We start from the raw sequence: 18,183 nt of genomic DNA, 5'->3' as shown, positions 1-18,183 counted from the left end.
AAGTCCCTAACCAAGCGTACAGTTCTCTCCCTCATCGCTCGTATTTATGATCCATGTGGATGGATATCTCCAGTTGTATTTAAAGCCAAAGCATTTATACAACGTCTATGGATGTCGGGCCTCAACTGGGATGATCCTCTTAACCAATCCCTTTCTGATGAGTAGTTATTATTTGTACAAGACCTGGAGAATATCAAACAGCTGAGCATTCCTCGTCGGATATTGCCTGCGGATGCCACTTCCATTTCCTTACACGGCTTTTTTGATGCTTCGGAGGCTGGTTATGCAGCTGTTGTATACCTTGGGACTGAATCCTCTTCTGGCCATTGCTCTGTCCATCTCCTCATTTCTAAGAGTAAGATTGCCCCTATCCGTACTCGTCTCACAATTCCCAAGCTGGAATTGCAAGGAGCTGTGCTCCTCACAAAATAAAATTAATTCATCACGTTACCATCTGTCTACAGAAGGTAATCGTGTTGGATGCTATCCACAGTTGGACGGATAGCAAAATTGTGCTGGCATGGAAAAAGACTCCTCCTCACCTGCTTCAAACATTCGAAGCAAACCGCGTGTCTCAAATCACCTCTTCCGATTTCCCTTCCGAGTGGCATCATGTTCCTGGTTCTATTAACCTAGCGATTGCGCTTCCCGAGGTCTTAGCGCATCGTCTCTTCTTGACCATGATCTATGGTGGTCTCCTTCCTGGTTGACAGAATCCCTAATCATTGGCCTATTGGTGCAGACTTGACAAACAATCCTATTGATTCTTTACCTGGCCTTCGCTGTTTGTTAATTGAAATACCTACGCCAGCTATGGATCTCTCGTTTCTCCTCAACCGGTATAGTTCCTTAAATAAACTAGTCGGAGTGTTAGGCTTTATTCTGCGTTTTATTTATAATGTTAAAAAAATGTTAATTTACGTGTTATTAATCCTTACCTTTCTGTTGACGAACGACGTAATTATTTGTTGATGCTTATTAAAGCAACCCAGTTACATGCATTTTCTAACGAGATAGAATCCTTAAAATGCGGTAATGTTATTAAATCCCCTTTAAAACGGCTGTCGTGTTTCCTAGATGAAAACGGTTTAGTCAGAGTTGGCGGACGTATACGTAATTCTGAACTCCCATACGATGCTCGTCACCCATTACTTTTACCTAAGTCTGGCCCCCTTGTTAAATTAATAATTTCCCATTATCATATCGAAAATTCTCATGCTGGTCCTAATGCCTTACATGCTATCCTTTCCCGTGAATACTAGATATTATCGGCCCGACGTGCTATTCAAAACATAATATTTCATTGTCTCTCTTGTTATCGCCTTAAAGCATCCGTATCTCAACCCTCTATGGGTGATCTACCCAGGGACCGGGTTACTTCGGCTAGACCATTTTCTCGTGTTGGCACTGACTTTGCGGGCCCTTTCTATACTAAAGTACAATCCTATCGAAATAAGAAAATAGTAAAGAGTTATCTGTGTGTATTTGTTTGCCTGTCAACTAAAGCGGTACATTTAGAAGTGGTATCCGACCTTACGACTGAATCTTTCCTATCTACCTTTACCCGATTTGTTGCGCGTCGCGGATTACCTACCCTTATACGTTCGGATTGTGGACAAAATTATTTAGGAGCGAGTAACTATATTAGAGAGCTTAATTCATTCCTGTCCCAAAAGCATGATGATCTTGCTTCGCAAGTAGCCCGCAAGAATATAAATTGGGTATTTGACCCACCGGCCTGTCCTCACTGGGGAGGATTGTTTGAAGCAGCCATTAAGTCTGCCAAGACGCACCTTAAACGAGTAATTGGTAAATCCCCTTACCTTTGAGGAATTGACCACTGTATTTGCAAAAATTGAGTCTGTACTTAACTCTCGGCCTTTGTGTTCCTTATCTCAAGATCCCAATGATCTTGAAGTGTTAACCCCTGGTCACTTTCTCATTGGTCAACCCTTTACTGCATTACCCGAGTAGCCATTGAGAGACGAGAAGTAGCATCGCATTTCACGCTTTCATTTGTTGCAACAAATTACTCAACATTTTTGGTCGCGGTGGCGTTCAGAGTACCTGTCAACCCTTCAAACTCGTAATAAGTGGACTTCTCCTATGAATCCTCCTAATGTTGATGAATTGGTTTTGATAAAGGTTGACAACCTCCCTCCTTTGGAGTGGCGCCGCGGACGTATAGTACAGTTATTTCCTGGTCAAGACGGTGTAATTCGAGTGGTCGAGGTCAAAACCTCTACTGGTTCCTTAAAACGTTCTCTTACAAAACTGGTACGCCTCCCTATTGAATAATATATTGTATAGCCCCTTTACCTTGTAATTTTTCCCTTAATTTTGATAATTTGTCCCGTAAACATCATAGCTGTTTAGAGCGGGGGCTCTGTTCAAAATCTACCCTGTAACATCGTAAGCACATATTATTATATTAGAGTCCGTTAGTTTGTGTTCCCGCGCTTTGCCTTCCGCTCCCTCACCTAGTAACAAAGGGACCGTACAGCGGCCTTGACGCGCGCGCGCTATTGTTGTGAATTGAAATAAATTAATTAGAACTGGAAACCCTACTGTGAAAGTGTGTGAAAGCTAGCGAAGATATCTTCGAGACCCTGAAGCCCAAGAAATCCGCAGAACCATACAGGTACGCCAGACACACTAAATCCCCCTATATATTCCCTAACATTTTGGTAGCAGAGTAGTTTTCCAAACAATATTTTATATGCAAACATTACATATGCAAACCCTAAAGTCTTTTTTTTGGTGGGTAGGCAGTTAAAAAGCAACAAGTAAAATTTATATACTCTGTAAATTAATTTATTTAAAATAATAAAACCTTATAATTGTGTGTAAATATCATTTGAATTGAGTATAAATAGGCTTATGACATAATAGCTGCAATTGAAATACCTGCCAGTGGCCGCTAAAACATTTCTCACAATATCACTGTGTATCACACTTATACAATGGCAAGCATCTTTGATGTACTCAAAACACAGGCCGTCCTAGAGAAGACACTTGACGAGCGCCTCAACAGTTTCGAAGCACAGTTAAAGCACAGTTAAAGGCACAGCACCAGCTGGAGTTCCAGTGTTTTCGAGATCAGATCTACTCTTCAGTTACATTATTGCGGCAACATATTGGGATTCTCATAGCTGGATTGAATGCTATTGAGAATCATCATCGTAAGAAATTCTCTTTTTAAGCAGCATCAGTTCATATATATTGTCTGAATATCTGACACGCATGCGGCAGTCGCTGTTTGTTGAAGCTCGGAAACATTTCGGAATCCGTAAAGTCTGGACATTGGATGGAGTCATAAGCGTGAAACTTCCCGACGATAGTCGAGTTAAGATTTTCACGTTGGTGGAATTAGAAAAGCTGATTGCTGCAAGGAAGCCAGTAGAATCCCCTGTGACTACAGTTCCTGAAGCTACGAGTTCCGGTGGTAGATCCACTACCGCTGCTCCTAAGCAGCAGCGGTCCACAAGGGTGGCCAAGAAATGAATTAGTGTTTTACGTTTAAGTGCATTTTATATTGGTTTCTCTAATACGAAAGTTTAGAAGTAAATTCACGATACCAATTCTCTTCTTATTTTTCATTGTACTGTCTAAATAGTCACTACAATTATGTTTTTATATAATACCGTCTAATATTGTTATTGTTTTATTAACTGCACTTTTTACTTTTTAGTTACTGCTATTTCAACTGTCATACTGACGTTTCTCGTATTGACGTTGATTGACGTAACCACAGATTGATTAATATTGTGTCATTGATAGTCTGTCATTGTACTTTTTGTTATATTAATTGCGTTCCGTTTCATCAGATTTTATGTGTATGTTTAATGTCGTGTATTTATAAATTTGTTACAGCGTGCCGGCAGGTAAATAAATTGCAAGGCGTTTTTTGGTACTCATATATATCAGTAATTTTGTTTTTTTTAAGTATTTTAATAGTATTTATTTTAAGAATTAGGTATAAATATATATTATATATTATTTTTTAATATTAATTGATTTAAAAACGCAATGCTAACAGACGAAGACTCATTTCTTTCATGTGATAGTGATTCGTCATTTCTTTCTGCTGATTCATCTTTTAACGATAGCTATAGTATAAAAACTTTGTTATGTAGTAAGTTGGAATTTTTGAAATCTTTTTTTAATGTTTGCCACATAAATGCGCAGAGTGTACCGGCGCATTACACGGACTTATTAGACACGTTTTCTGAGCCTAACCTGCACGCCTTGCTCATTTCAGAAACATGGTTAAAACCTGCTTTACCCTCTACTACTTACCCTCTACCGGGTTATGTTTTAATCAGGAATGATCGCACGGGTAAGGGTGGTGGAGGCGTCGCGATTTACTTCCGTAGTAATATTAAATACAAAGTAATATTGTCTTCACCTTCTGAATACAGGGGCACAGCTGAAATGTTAATAGTAGAAGTTGACTTCAATGAGACGAAAGTTGCAGTCGGAGTTGTGTACTGTCCGCCCTCAACAGATTATTTCGTCGACCTTGATGATGCAATTGATTTTTTAAACGCGTCTTATAATCATATTATCGTCATGGGAGACTTTAACACTAACCTGTTGAGGGATACAACACAATCACGCAAACTCAGGTCAATCCTCGACACAGCGGATCTCTTTATCTTACCATTACGACCGACTCATCAGAACCCTGACACAGACGATTCCTGGCTGGATATTATTTGCACATCCTCCAAAGATTATGTCATTGACTATAATCAATACTCGGCACCGGCCTTTTCACGTCATGACCTTCTGCTTCTTTCTTATAGGATCAAACCTCTTAAACTTAAGCCGATCATTGCTAACGTACGTAATTTTAATAAAATTGATACCACCTTATTGAACCGCGATGCTACATTAATCGACTGGAAGCCACTGTTGAGTTCTACCGATATTAATGACAAAATTTCACTGTTTAATACACACATTTTACAGTTATTTGACAAACACGCTCCCGTCCGTGCTGTAAAATTGCGTCGCCCACCTGCACCGTGGATTACAGAAGATGTTCGTAAGGCAATGGCGAGAAGGGATAAGGCCTTTCGATCCTATAAGAAAGAAAGAAGTCCTGTCAGCTTTCAACTTTTTAAACGAGCTAGGAATCGCTGCAATCAGATGGTAAGAGTAGCAAAACGCCGACATATCCACAATAATATTTTAAATACTCCTTCAGCAGATGTATGGAAATTTTTGAACTCTCTTGGTTTTGGGAAAGCTCCAGCCGTCTCCAATTCAAATGTTCCACCAAATATTCTCAATAAACACTTCTCGTCTGTGACACCTCTCAATAGTACCACGAAAGAATCAACTTTACAGGAAATCAAATCCATGCCTGCACTTACTTCTACCTCATTCACATTTTCTCCAGTTACTGACGATGATATACGCAAAGCTATTTCTTCTATTAAATCTAATGCTAAAGGTCGAGACAATGTGAGTAGAACTATGATCCTTCTTTTATTAGACATTAGACACAATTCTCCCAATTCTTACTCACATTGTCAATTTCTCCCTATTTACTGGCTGCTTTCCGAATTTATGGCTAAAAGCATGCGTTATTCCACTTCCCAAAATCACTAATCCCACTCTTCCAAGTCATTATAGACCTATTTCAATATTACCATATCTCTCAAAAGTTCTTGAAATTATTACTCATAGACAAGTTTCGTCATTTATAGCTAACACTAACTTTCTTAGTCCCTTTCAGTCTGGTTTTCGTCCTGGACACAGTACTACCACTGCGTTACTTAATGTAACTGAAGACATTCGTGATGGCATGGAAAACACCCGTCTTACTATATTAGCACTAATAGACTTTTCTAATGCCTTTAACTGTGTCGACCATGATTTACTTTTGGAGCTACTTTCATATCTTAACTTCTCCCCGTCAGTACTGGAATGGTTCTCCGTCTTCGTGGTCGCAAGCAGGCCGTTCGTTCTGGACAAAATCTATCTGACTGGTGTGAATTGATTGCTGGCGTTCCACAAGGCGGTATTCTCTCTCCATTTTTATTTTCACTATTAATTAATCTCATCGTACCTCACCTCAGATGCTCTTACCATCTCTATGCAGATGATTTACAGCTTTATTCTCAAGCCGATCCCAATGGTATTTCTGCAGCTGTAGATCTACTGAATGCTGACCTTAACAATATATCCCGATGGTCTTATCGCTTCGGTTTATCAGTTAACCCTCAAAAATGCCAGGCTATAATTGTCGGTAGCTCTAAACTGCTATCCAAATTAAACACGGAAAATCTGTGTCTGCGTTTTGAGAACAATATTATTTCATTCTGTCCCCAGGTTAAGAATCTCGGCTTGATCATTGATCCAACACTTAGGTGGCATACGCAGGTGACCGAGGTGTGTCGTAGGGTTACAGGTATATTGCGTGTGTTATATCGCTTTAAATTCTTTCTCCCACCTTCGACTAAATTACTTCTAGTCCAATCCTTAATTCTTCCGCATTTCGACTATGCTGACGTGTGTCTTACTAACCTTTCGCAAGATCAGCTGAATAAGTTAGGGCGTCTGCTTAACAACTGTATTCGGTTCATCTTCGGACTACGGAAGTATGACCACGTTTCCAATTTTCGCTCACAACTTAAATGGTTGACCATCCGTAACCGCAGAGACTTCCGTATCCTATGCGCACTCTTCTCTATCATTAATGACCCTCTCTCTCCCACTTATTTGAAAAATAGATTTCAGTTTATCAGAGATTCCCATTCCCGTGATCTTCGCTCATCCCATAACCTCCTTCTCTCAACTCCCTCACATCTTTCAGGCTTTATGTCCAACTCATTTACAGTTACTGCGATTAGCCTTTGGAACCAATTACCTGTAGACCTACGTAAAACACGATCTAAACCACTTTATAAAAATAAATTATTTAAATACTTACTGAGTACTGAGAATCAGCAGAATTAGCTTTAACTATTGTGCATTGCGTTAGTTTTAGTATATTTATCTATATTTAACGTGTATGTACGTATTTATTATTTTATTAATTCAATATATATCTTACTTATTCATACATGTATATAATAATTTTGTTTACTGTATATTTATATAATATATATATGTATATATATATCTTGCATAGTTATTTATATGTATTAGCAAATTTAAAACAGCTCTCGCTAATACCCCATTACGCTTTCTGTTTATACCCTAAGGTTAGCTGGGAGAGAATGCCATACGGCATTAAGCTTGCCTGTTGTACAAATTTTTTTTTTTGTTCAATAAAGAATAAATAAATAAATGGCCAGTAGTTTTGAAGAAATAAGTTTTTGAAATTGTATGTGTAACTTATACATATACCAGTTTTTTCACAAGAAGGAACAAAAGTAGAATGGCCTAGTTAGGAGTGTACCTGTGTACCGTGGTAAGTCCACACAGACACCCCGGGCTCGATTCCCACCATTGACTATTATTATTTATTTTTTTTTGTTTTTTTTTTTTTTATTATTTTAATAATTAAATTAATTTATACGAGAAAAACGTAGTTAAGTATTAAATTAATTTTAAGTGACATTAACTATTATATTATACATAAAAAATATTAATAATAAAGAAAATACATTTGAAATGTTTTACTTGTTGTGTTAATTATTTATAAGATCCTACTATAATTGTTAGCTGCTTTACAATTTAGAAAGTATAATAGTTAATGTAAATTTAAATTAATGTAATACTTAACAACTTTTTGTTCGATTAAATTAATTTAATTATTAAAATAGTTAATTTAAAATATAGAATAAAGATAAAACAAAAAAAATAACAATAAAAAAAAGTCGATTGCCGGAATCGAACCTTGAGTGTCCGTTTGGTAAGTTGATTTGAAATTCAAATGCTTATTTCTTCGACATTACTGGCCATTTTGAAATAATACTTAGGGTTCGCATACCCTTATCGGATACTACTACTACACGGAGTCTCGTCAAAATAAAATATCTAGATTAGGTATTAATATATATAGTATAATTCATAATTAATAGACCGTTACGGTATCTGTATATATTCGGATCAACACAAGTAATTGATTTTTGAAATATATTCAGAGCCAAAAAGTCTTCTTTCTTTATTTATGTATTGGTTAGATGCGACAGCGACTTTGTTTTATACTACAACTACTACTATGTAATGATTGATATACCTAAAATAAATTATATATCTGATGTTTGGACTAAAACTCAAAATTTATTTTGAAAATACTTTTTTTGCTTTTATTTTTATAGTACTTTAAGTGTTATATTTTAAGTAACAATGTTTCATTATTTTTTAGTTCAATTAGTGGTCTACCTAAGTATTGGGCTAAGGGGGGAGGAGAGTCATGACCTCCCATGACTCCCAAGACCTCCATGACGCTCCCCCCTGGATCCGCCGTTGCGTCTTCTCTTCATTCGCTCAGTAACTGTTAGATATGCGTAGTGAAGACAAGTGAAACGTACACGGGTTCGTATCGCACTGCTTTATTATAAGACAGCTTGATGGTGGGCGCAGCCACACAGGTGTACCAACATACCTAACATCCCTCCCCTTATTACAAAACCCATAAAAAAAACAAAAACAATATTAAGAAAATCAAAGTTTTAACAATAGTTGTACATTTTGTAATTATTGTGGAACTAGTTCAACTAACTCAAGATATATATATATATTAATAAGCCGTTCATGGTTTGACCGTCAGGGTATTTAATATTCATCATATATTTTCCGCTTCCTGAAAGTCATCATTATCTGACTGTGTTCCCAACCTATCATTCACTGCAGAGTCTTCTGAATGCGCCGAATCATTTGGTTCATAAATTTCTGCTCTTCTCTCTCGGGCCCGGCAACTCCAGTCTGGCGACTCGTACGATAATGCCAATTGTTCCGGGTGCAATAAGGTAGGTGATAACGGATCGGAACCCGTTGCTTGCGGTGACACGGGGACAGGCGTTGACGGCAGCGATGACGTCATTGCAGGTGGAGGAGACGACTGGTGCAGCGTCAATCGGGGCCGCGGCAGTGACGACGGCGGCAACGGCAGAGGACTAGGTAAGTACGTACTTCCATCTGTACTTTGCTCATGGTTGTTACTACTCCCGTTATATAATAACAATTGATTTTTGTGTCTTTTGACACATTCTAGGCTATATGTATCTTGTATTATATACAACACTTTACCCAATCGTTTAACTATTATGCCCTTACACCATGTATAACAATTTTTATTTGTATATTTTTTATATATCACACTATCATTTTTGTTAAAATCCCTCGTTTTAGTTTTCGCGTGTAACTTAATTTGCGTACACTGTTTATTTTGTACATGATTAGATACGGTCGGTGACGAGGGTGATGATGATGTTGGATTAATCAAATCTAGTCGCGATCTTAACTTACGGCCAAATACCATTTGAGCGGGCGATAAACCCGTTGTGGTGTGTACGGAGTTATGGTAATCCATGAGATATTTTAGTAATTTAATCTTTGTTTCTCTTACATTACAACGTGACAAAAGACATGATTTAATTCCCTTTTTCACTACTTTGACGAAGCTTTCAGCTTGCCCATTGCTCGCAGGGTGGTATACCGATGTGACGTGTGATATTCCGTTGGAAATACAAAAGCTTTCAAAGTCGTGAGAACAAAAAGCAGTACCGTTATCACTCGCTAGCGTTTTTGGTACTCCATACCTCGACATAAAATCGCATAATTTTTCGATCACTGCGCCGGACGTCGTATTAGTATTCATATTGTACACTTCAACCCATTTCGTGTGGGCGTCTACTACTACTAAATACGTACAACCTTTTATTGGACCTAAATAGTCGATGTGTATCCTATCAAAAGGCGAAAATGGATATTCCCAGCAGGAGGGGGGTGCGCGCGGGGGGGACGGCCGTAACTGAATGCATATATCGCATGATCCTATCATTCTTTCCAATACTTGATCGATTCCTGGAAACCAAAATCGTGACCGCGCTTCGGCCTTAGTTTTGACTATACCTAAATGAGAAGAATGCAATTCATTTAAAATAATCGTGTATAAACTCTCCGGAATGACGACCTTATGACCTCTCATAATACAGCCATTTTCTAACGATAATTGTAATCTACAAAGGTGAAACGGTTTGAGACGTATATCATTAATTTTAGCTGGCCATCCATTTTGTATATATTTTAATACTCGATTCAAAATTGCATCTTTCATAGTCTCGTCTCGCAACTTAGACAGAGTTATTGGTATACTGCCGTCCGTAGTAAAACAAATATACGTCGCCTTATCGCATGTTAACTCGTCGCATTCGTTAGAGATACACTGTTCGGTGCACGCGCACTTAATATTACTAGGCGCGGACGACAGAGGCGGGAGCACCGGCGGGTGGGGGACGGGGCCAGGTACGGTCGCCCGAGACAGGTAGTCTGCGCTGTTATCAGCGCTACGTATATATTCTATAATATAACAATAACCACTAAGAAACAACGCATACCGTTGCAACCTGTTCGCTGTTACTTCCGGTATGCCTTTGTATGGTCCAAATATCGAAATTAAGGGCTTATGATCCGTTCTTATTATAAACGATACAGATCTACCATATAAATATTGATGGTAACGCCGCACACCGAAGATAATGGCCGTTGCCTCCTTTTGGGTTTGTGCGTATCGTTTCTCGGCGGCGTTTAGAGTGCGCAACGCAAATGAAATAGGTCTTTCGATCCCGTCCGCTGCAATTTGTGACAGAATTGCTCCTAAGCCACTGGGTGACACATCTACCGTTAATATCAATTTTGCGTGTGGATCGAAGTGCGCTAGAGTTTGTTCTGACGTCAGTGACTTTTTTATTGATTTAAATGCGATGTCATGTTGTATGGTCCAGTCCCATTTACAACCCTCTTTTAATAGTGCATATAAGGGGTTAAGTATACTTGATGCATTAGGTACAAAATTCCTATAGTAGTTAATAAGCCCCAAAAATGACTGTAGTTGGTTAACATTAGTGGGAACTGGAGCCTCCACCATAGCTTTAATTTTATCTGGTGACTTTTTAAGGCCATCCTTGGTAATTATGTAGCCAAGGTATTGGATTTCGTCCATAAAAAATTGACACTTTTCTTTCTGTAACGTTAATCCTACATTTTGCAGGCGTTCTAGGACCGTATTTAAATTATTTAAATGCTCTGCCCTGTCCTTTCCCGTTATGAGAATGTCATCGAGCATAGAGATGACTCCGTCCATGCCTGCCAGCACCCCTTCGATTGCACGTTGGAAAATAGCCGGCGCGCTTGCTAAACCGAATACCAGGCGAGTATATTTATATAGGCCGCGGTGTGTATTGATACACGTTAAGCTTTGTGAGTCATCATCAACAAAAACTGATTGTAGGCCATAGATAAATCTAATTTTGTGAACTGTACTCCACCATGCAGCTTTGAAAATAATTCACTGATGGTAGGAAGAGGGTACTGTTCCACTAATAACTGTTTATTAAGACTTACCGAGTAGTCCACACATAATCTAACTGAACCATTTCGCTTTAAGACGGGTACTATAGGTGAAGCATACTCGCTATATTCTACAGGTACTAGAATACCTAAATTGACTAACCTATCAATTTCCTCCCCTATTTTGTCTCGTAATGCAAAAGCTATGGGACGAGACTTAAAAAATATAGGGTTAGAACCGTCTTTCAGCAATAACTTAATTTTGTATTTATTAAATGTACCTAAGCTGTCCGAAAATAGCTTGGGGTATTGTTGTTGCAACTGATTAACGGATAAATCTATTTTGTTACAAAAATTTACTGGGCTCAACTCTAATTTAAATAGGGATATAAAATCTCTGCCTAACAGCGGTGGACCACCATCCCGTACCACGTGCACGTCCAGTTCGTGTGTTTGAGTTTTATAATTTACTGGTAACCGTAATATTCCTAAACATACAATTTTTTTACCGTTATATGTCGACAATTGTTTACGAGCGTTTGATAACGGCTCATTTTTAAAATGTAAATTGTAATAAAATTCTGAAATCACCGTCACTGCCGAACCGCTATCAATTTCAAATTTGAATGGCAAGCTATTAATAAATATTATCACCACCATGGGTTCTCCCCTTAATGATCGGATATGATACAACTTACCGTCATCATCACTCTTGTCACCGCCATCCACGTCTACGTAATTCACTTTTGAACACATTTTACGCAAGTGGCCTTTTTTGTGACACTTTTTACACTGATAATTAGCAAATTTGCATTCGGACGATTTATGATTTGTGTAACCACAGACACTGCACTTCACTTTACCCGTATTTGAGTTATTTCTGGTTTTTGTAATCTGATTTATATGACTGTCAGCCGGTAGGACGTCCCTGGACGCTGCCAGACTACTCGCACTGACTGCGGCTGCCACTCGGGCACACTGCAGGTTCTCTGCTAGTTCCACGGCCTTTGCTAATGTGAGGGCCGACAGATCTTGTGTGTATATCTTTTCCTTTTCGAATCCTGGACGCATACCCATGATAAATTTATCGCGTAACATCTCTTCCACGTTGAGAAAACCGCAGTGAGCTGTCAGTCCTCGTAATCTCGCTGCCCACTGTGTGTGGGATTCGCCGGGTAGCTGCGTAGCTGTGTAGAAGTTGTGGCGTTCTCCAAATCCAATACGTTTTGGCGTGAAATGGTCATCCAGAAACGTCAGAATCTCTTCATACGGTACCTCTCCAATGTCTTTTGGTAGTGCTAGGTCTGATGCCAGCGTGTACGTGCCTTCGGTGAGTGCGCTAAGAAGAATGGCCTTCCTCTTCTTACCCGTGGCATCTGTATGTCCATTGATGTCGTTCGCAATAAAATATTGTAGTAAACGACTTTTATATGTCTTCCACGTCTGTACATTGTGGTCGAAACAACTTAAAATACCAAACTGCGTTGTCGCCATTTTGCTTTTTATTCCGCCAATATGTGGGTACCTCGTCGCCAATGTTAGATATGCGTAGTGAAGACAAGTGAAACGTACACGGGTTCGTATCGCACTGCTTTATTATAAGACAGCTTGATGGTGGGCGCAGCCACACAGGTGTACCAACATACCTAACAGTAACGTTGTTACAAAAGGAAAGATTCCCGTCCAAAAAATAACAAGTATTGAGGTTTGATCTGGAGTCACGTTACTCCAGACTGATTTCTATAAATCACCAAGTTTTAATATGAAAGATACTCACGCATACATATGCAAGTTTTTAACAACTTATAGTTCAGGTATAACTATGTATGAGATAATTCTCAAAGACACGATAGTTTACTAAATATTTGTAGTAACTTCCTTAGACCCATTTAAATTATTGAGTTTGAGATAAAAATAAGAAGTTCAATGAACTCTGAACAGGAACATTTCAAAAGATGAATTGAAGTACTTACTTAACTTAAATGATGAAAAAAGAGAAAAATCCAATGCTAGTGAAAATATGTTTTAAGCATTTGACGTAAAGTCGATTATCCTATTCTTTTATTGTTATATTTTATATTTTTAACCTTTCATTTATGTTGCCAGTATTCGTTGTCATTTCGATATAATAAAAAAATATGGACCAACCTTCGATTTTAAATCGATATTTTATTTGTGATGAAATCTAATAATATATTGTTAGGAATATGCTCTAAATTTAATTAAATAAAAGAAACTTATAACAAATCGTATAATTAATTTTAACAAAATCAGTACAAGAATTTATAAAGCAAATACGGTAAGATACGGAGATTCGTTCGAGAGCACGTCTGTCGACCAAAAGAGGCCGCGCACCGGGTTTCGCAGCCTTTTATAGACGCGCCGCACGACGGTGGCGCCACCAGCGGAAGTTACAGCTAACAATACATTATGAATAATCTACCCTCGAATGGAGATATTAAAAAACTAATGATCATAAGTAGTAGGTGTTAGGATCAGTAATATGTCATAGTATTATGAATGATTATCGTTTCAAAACCTTGTACAAATTAGTAAGGTTGAAAATATCCTTCTACAAAGGCAAAATTCGAGTATTTGTAGTTTCTTATGAATATTTGTAAAAATTCGAGGATCCTCATATTTAGCTATCAATGCCAGTAATTTAGATACCATATAACACTTGTTTATTAAGGTTTCATAAAGGTATAGCTGACCTTATATACTCTATACCACATTTAATTCTCATTCATTGTGGGAAAGTAGCTTCACTTTGCGATCTGTGCTTGTTGAGACTGCCGTTGGTCGTGTGATCCTCTGTGAGATTCCGGTTCGCCGTCGAGTCTCCAGAGTGAGCCCCGCAACTGGTGCCCACTAGCGCAGGTCGACAGAGTGAAGATACTCTCAGTGCGTTACGATAACTTTGATAAGTTTACGACTTTGATAAGTGTCCAACGCGCTAGGATTGCAGACCGAATTTGTTGGTGCAAATTCGTCGCTGCAATACAACTCCGACTGTCACCAAAGTGACTGCTGCCCTTCAGGGCCACAACCCACCTTCGTAGAAGGTTCGCAGTGGGGTTCCAACCCCCACACTACCCTCTCCAATCCCGCAGGTGTCGCCTCACGGGGAGGACAAGAGCACCTGCGTAAGATTGATTAGGGCGCGGCCTGGATTGTTCAGGTCGTGTCGTGTCCCAACGTAGGAGTAGACCCATAGAGCATGTCCCAACGGGGAAAGGCCCCAAGGAAACCACCCGATAGGGGTAACCCACGCACAGTTGTGCGTCGGGACCTCACGGATCCGACCAAGCTCGTCCCCACCACCGAGTTGGGGACATTCTACGCTCGCCCGGCAACCAAGGGTACCCCCCCTGCCCTCGCGGGAAGCGGCAATGATGCCAGTTCCGTCTGGTGGACAGGAGCAACCAGCCCCTCCCCCAGACAGGTGCAATGCGGCGATCGCCGCTGCCGCCCCCGCGCTCACCTTCTCCCTCATCTGAAAGCGGGGAAGAAGAGGCTGATGGGTGCTACTACGGCGACGCCTACTCGTCGCCGCAGTCCCCTGTCCCCACACCCCGCGCCTCGCCCCGCGCCTCACCCCGCTCGTTAACCTTGAACCGGGGTGACTTTGACGTAACGTCATACGCGGGCATTGCTACTGACCCGACCCGACGCCGAGGCGGCGCTACCGGCACAAACAGTGCCGACAGTAGCCGCCGATCCGCAAGCGGTGGACGCGCGAAATGCGCCCCCGCACCCTCCGTGACGCGACCGGCACGTAGAGTGCCTGCGCCCGCGCCCAACACACAAGCGCCCGTCAACAGTGCATTAGAAATGCTGATTAGCCTGTTGACGGAGCTGCTGCTCGCGCTCGCGGCGGGCGTGGACATTAAGTCGGCGGCGATAAAAGGATTGGCCAAAATAAACCAATACACGAATGGCCAGTAGCGAGCTACGCATCGTGTAATGGAACCCCGGGGGAGTGAGAGACAAGATCCAGGACCTCCGTCTCCTAGCTCACACCCAGGACGTACACATTATACTCCTGGGTGACACGAAGCTGACAGAAAAGGAGGCGTTGAGGGTGCCTAATTATCACGTGTACAGACGCGATGAAATGTCACCGGTGGGCAATGGGTACCGCGGCACAGCGGTACTAGTTCGCCGCGACATAGAACACGTGCAATTAGAGCGCCCCAAGTTCCGCGTCATGCGCACCATAGGCGTGCGCATCAATGTCGGTGGCGCGGAACTGAAGGTCCTGGCAGCGTATCGCGCCCCGGCGCCTGAATTTTGCCCCTCCGATATCCGGAACGTACTGGATGGGAGGAGCCCTACCCTGCTAATGGGCGACCTCAACGCGAAACACACGGCTTGGGGTTCCCGTCTTGTTTCGCGGGTAGGTCGAAGGCTCCTCCAGGATTCCCAAATCCACGGGTACGAGGTGTTGGGCCCTGCACACCCCACCCACGTACCCACGAACCCGAGACACAACCCAGACGTTCTGGATATAGCCCTGGTACAGGCTGTGCCCTGCCCGGTGACATTGGAGGTGCTGTACGACCTCGATACGCAGCACCTCCCTGTCCTAGCCACGCTTGACCTCTCCACCACCACCACATCGACGAGACCGTCGAGGCGGCGGATGGATTGGCGCGTTTTTCGCGCAGAACTGGAGCACTTGCACCTCGACGGCGACCTATCAGCGCCCGAGGGCATAGAGGCCGCCTCCGTCTTCATGACGGAGCGAATTCGCTCCGCCACTGAGGCGGCCACTACCACCGTAAACGTGGCTTCTCGCCGTCGAGAGGAGCTGCCATACCATCTGCGCGAAAAACTGGCGCGAAAGAGAGATCTCCGCCGCCTATGGGCCCGCACCCGCTGCCCGCGGGTCAAGCGTGAGCTCAACTGCCTGGCTGCGGAGCTGTCGGAAGGGATGCGGGATTGGCGTGGCTCCTCCTGGGAGGCCGTCATCTCCCGGGCGGACGAACACGCCACCACCCTGCACGCACTCAACCGACAGCTCACCAACGCACGACCCCCCGTCTGCCCGTATACACTTGTATCAGATCAATCTAATTAATATTTCCCTCTTCCAAGTTTCGAGCTTTTGTTATGAGCGAACAGATAAGTATATAGTACTTGCATACCTGTCAAAATCTCTCTATTTTACCGTCGTCGAGTAAAAATTATGCATTGCAATTCGTTCCACAAATAAGAGTATAATACAAAATGATAAAATTTTACTGTTTGCAAAGACTGATTAAAAGCACCATCGAATAATGCGCTGTAATATCCTGTTATCGATTAGACGAAAAAATCGATAAATCTATGCATTTATTTTTAATATGGCAACACTTTCTAAATAAGTATTACTGGAATAATATTATTCTCTTGTTCAGCTGTTTTATATTTACTTAAACTTTTTTTATGTTTAATTTATCATAATAATATAGTAAGTACTTATTATTTAAAAATATAAAATAAACATTTAAAATACGGTAATACAAATCAAAACAGCACCATCTATGAAAGTATTTTGGAAACAACAAGCCCCAATTAGCAATGATTAAATTGTAATCAAATACAGGGCAATAACGAAATGAGTAAATATATGAAAATTACTTTTCAAAACGCATTATTTCATTTTAACATCTATATATGACTTTTTAAAAATAGATTAAACCTTTTTGAAAACATAGTTTTGGGTTTTAAACGATTGCAAAACAATGTAGAATTCCATTCGATACCAATGACGCCATCTAAATCCGTTTTTCAAACCGTCCGTCCGTCCGTCCGTCCGTCCGTCCGTCCGTCTGTCTGTCTGTCTGTCTGTCTGTCTTAATAGATCGTGCTGATGTCTTGGAGTCATTGAATCGCAATAAATTTAATAATGTCCCACATAATAATACGCCTACAGGTGCCACACTCTCGCCTCACAATAACAAACAACGACGACCCTTGGATACTAAGTCATTCGCTACAACTAGTGTAAAAAAATCAAACGCACATGTGTATTCCTGTGTTGTTTGTAATGAAGGTCATGGAATATACGACTGTCCCACATTTAAGGCAAAATCCATAAAGTACCGATGGGTTGAGGTTACAAAATACAAATTGTGTGCTAATTGTCTTCGCCAAGGGCACCCTGTAAATAACTGCCGGCTAGGACCATGTCGCGAATGCAAAAAAAGACATAATAGTCTCCTTCACAATAATACTACTTCAGTTGGTTCTAATTGTGCTGACCAATCTGAAACTATTGTAAATTTTTCAAAACAAAATAATACCACTATATTATTGGGTACAGCAGTTATCGAAATATGCAATCCTAATACTGGTATGACACAAAAGGCACGTGCTTTACTGGACTGTGGTAGTGAGTCCTCATTTATTACTAAAACATTAAAGGACCAACTCTCATTAGATTCTAATCCTATAGACGCGCTAAATGTTATTGGTATCGGTAATGTCTGCAATGATAAAGTAAGGGAAACCTGTATTACACAAATAACATCTCTAAATAGTCAATTTACTGCTACACTGTCGTGTTTGGTAATGAATAAATTAACAAGTGATCTTCCAAAGATCCCTATAGATGTACATAAATTTGACATTCCTCAAGACATCAATTTAGCAGATCCTACTTTTAATCAACCTGGTACAGTTGATATTTTGATAGGATCTGATTTGTTTGGGAGATCTTGGGAA

The 18,183-nt window shown here is 40.6% G+C and overlaps 2 protein-coding genes across 2 annotated transcripts; one reads left to right on the top strand and one right to left on the bottom strand.

Annotated features, from left to right (window-relative positions):
• Positions 1 to 2,963: 2,963 nt before the first annotated feature.
• Positions 2,964 to 6,969, top strand: LOC131845167 (uncharacterized). Its single transcript, XM_059194203.1, has 5 exons — positions 2,964 to 3,057; positions 3,874 to 3,884; positions 4,189 to 5,472; positions 6,343 to 6,421; positions 6,851 to 6,969. Exons 1-5 carry the CDS (start codon positions 2,964 to 2,966, stop codon positions 6,967 to 6,969), a joined length of 1,587 nt encoding a protein of 528 aa, XP_059050186.1.
• A 1,777-nt stretch (positions 6,970 to 8,746) lies between these two features.
• On the bottom strand, positions 8,747 to 13,094 carry LOC131845166 (uncharacterized protein K02A2.6-like). Its single transcript, XM_059194202.1, is given in 3 exon segments — positions 8,747 to 10,366; positions 10,421 to 11,400; positions 11,403 to 13,094. Coding segments are annotated over 3 exon segments (4,164 nt in total). The 5' UTR covers positions 12,967 to 13,094.
• Between the last annotated feature and the right edge of the window lie 5,089 nt (positions 13,095 to 18,183).

The sequence above is a fragment of the Achroia grisella genome, unplaced genomic scaffold (genome assembly GCF_030625045.1).
Source record: "Achroia grisella isolate CSIRO2021 unplaced genomic scaffold, CSIRO_AGI_Agris_v1 utg4567, whole genome shotgun sequence".
Classification (NCBI taxonomy): Eukaryota; Metazoa; Arthropoda; class Insecta; order Lepidoptera; family Pyralidae; genus Achroia; species Achroia grisella.
Note: the sequence above shows the minus strand (reverse complement) of the source record. Positions and strands in the feature narration are given on the sequence as shown.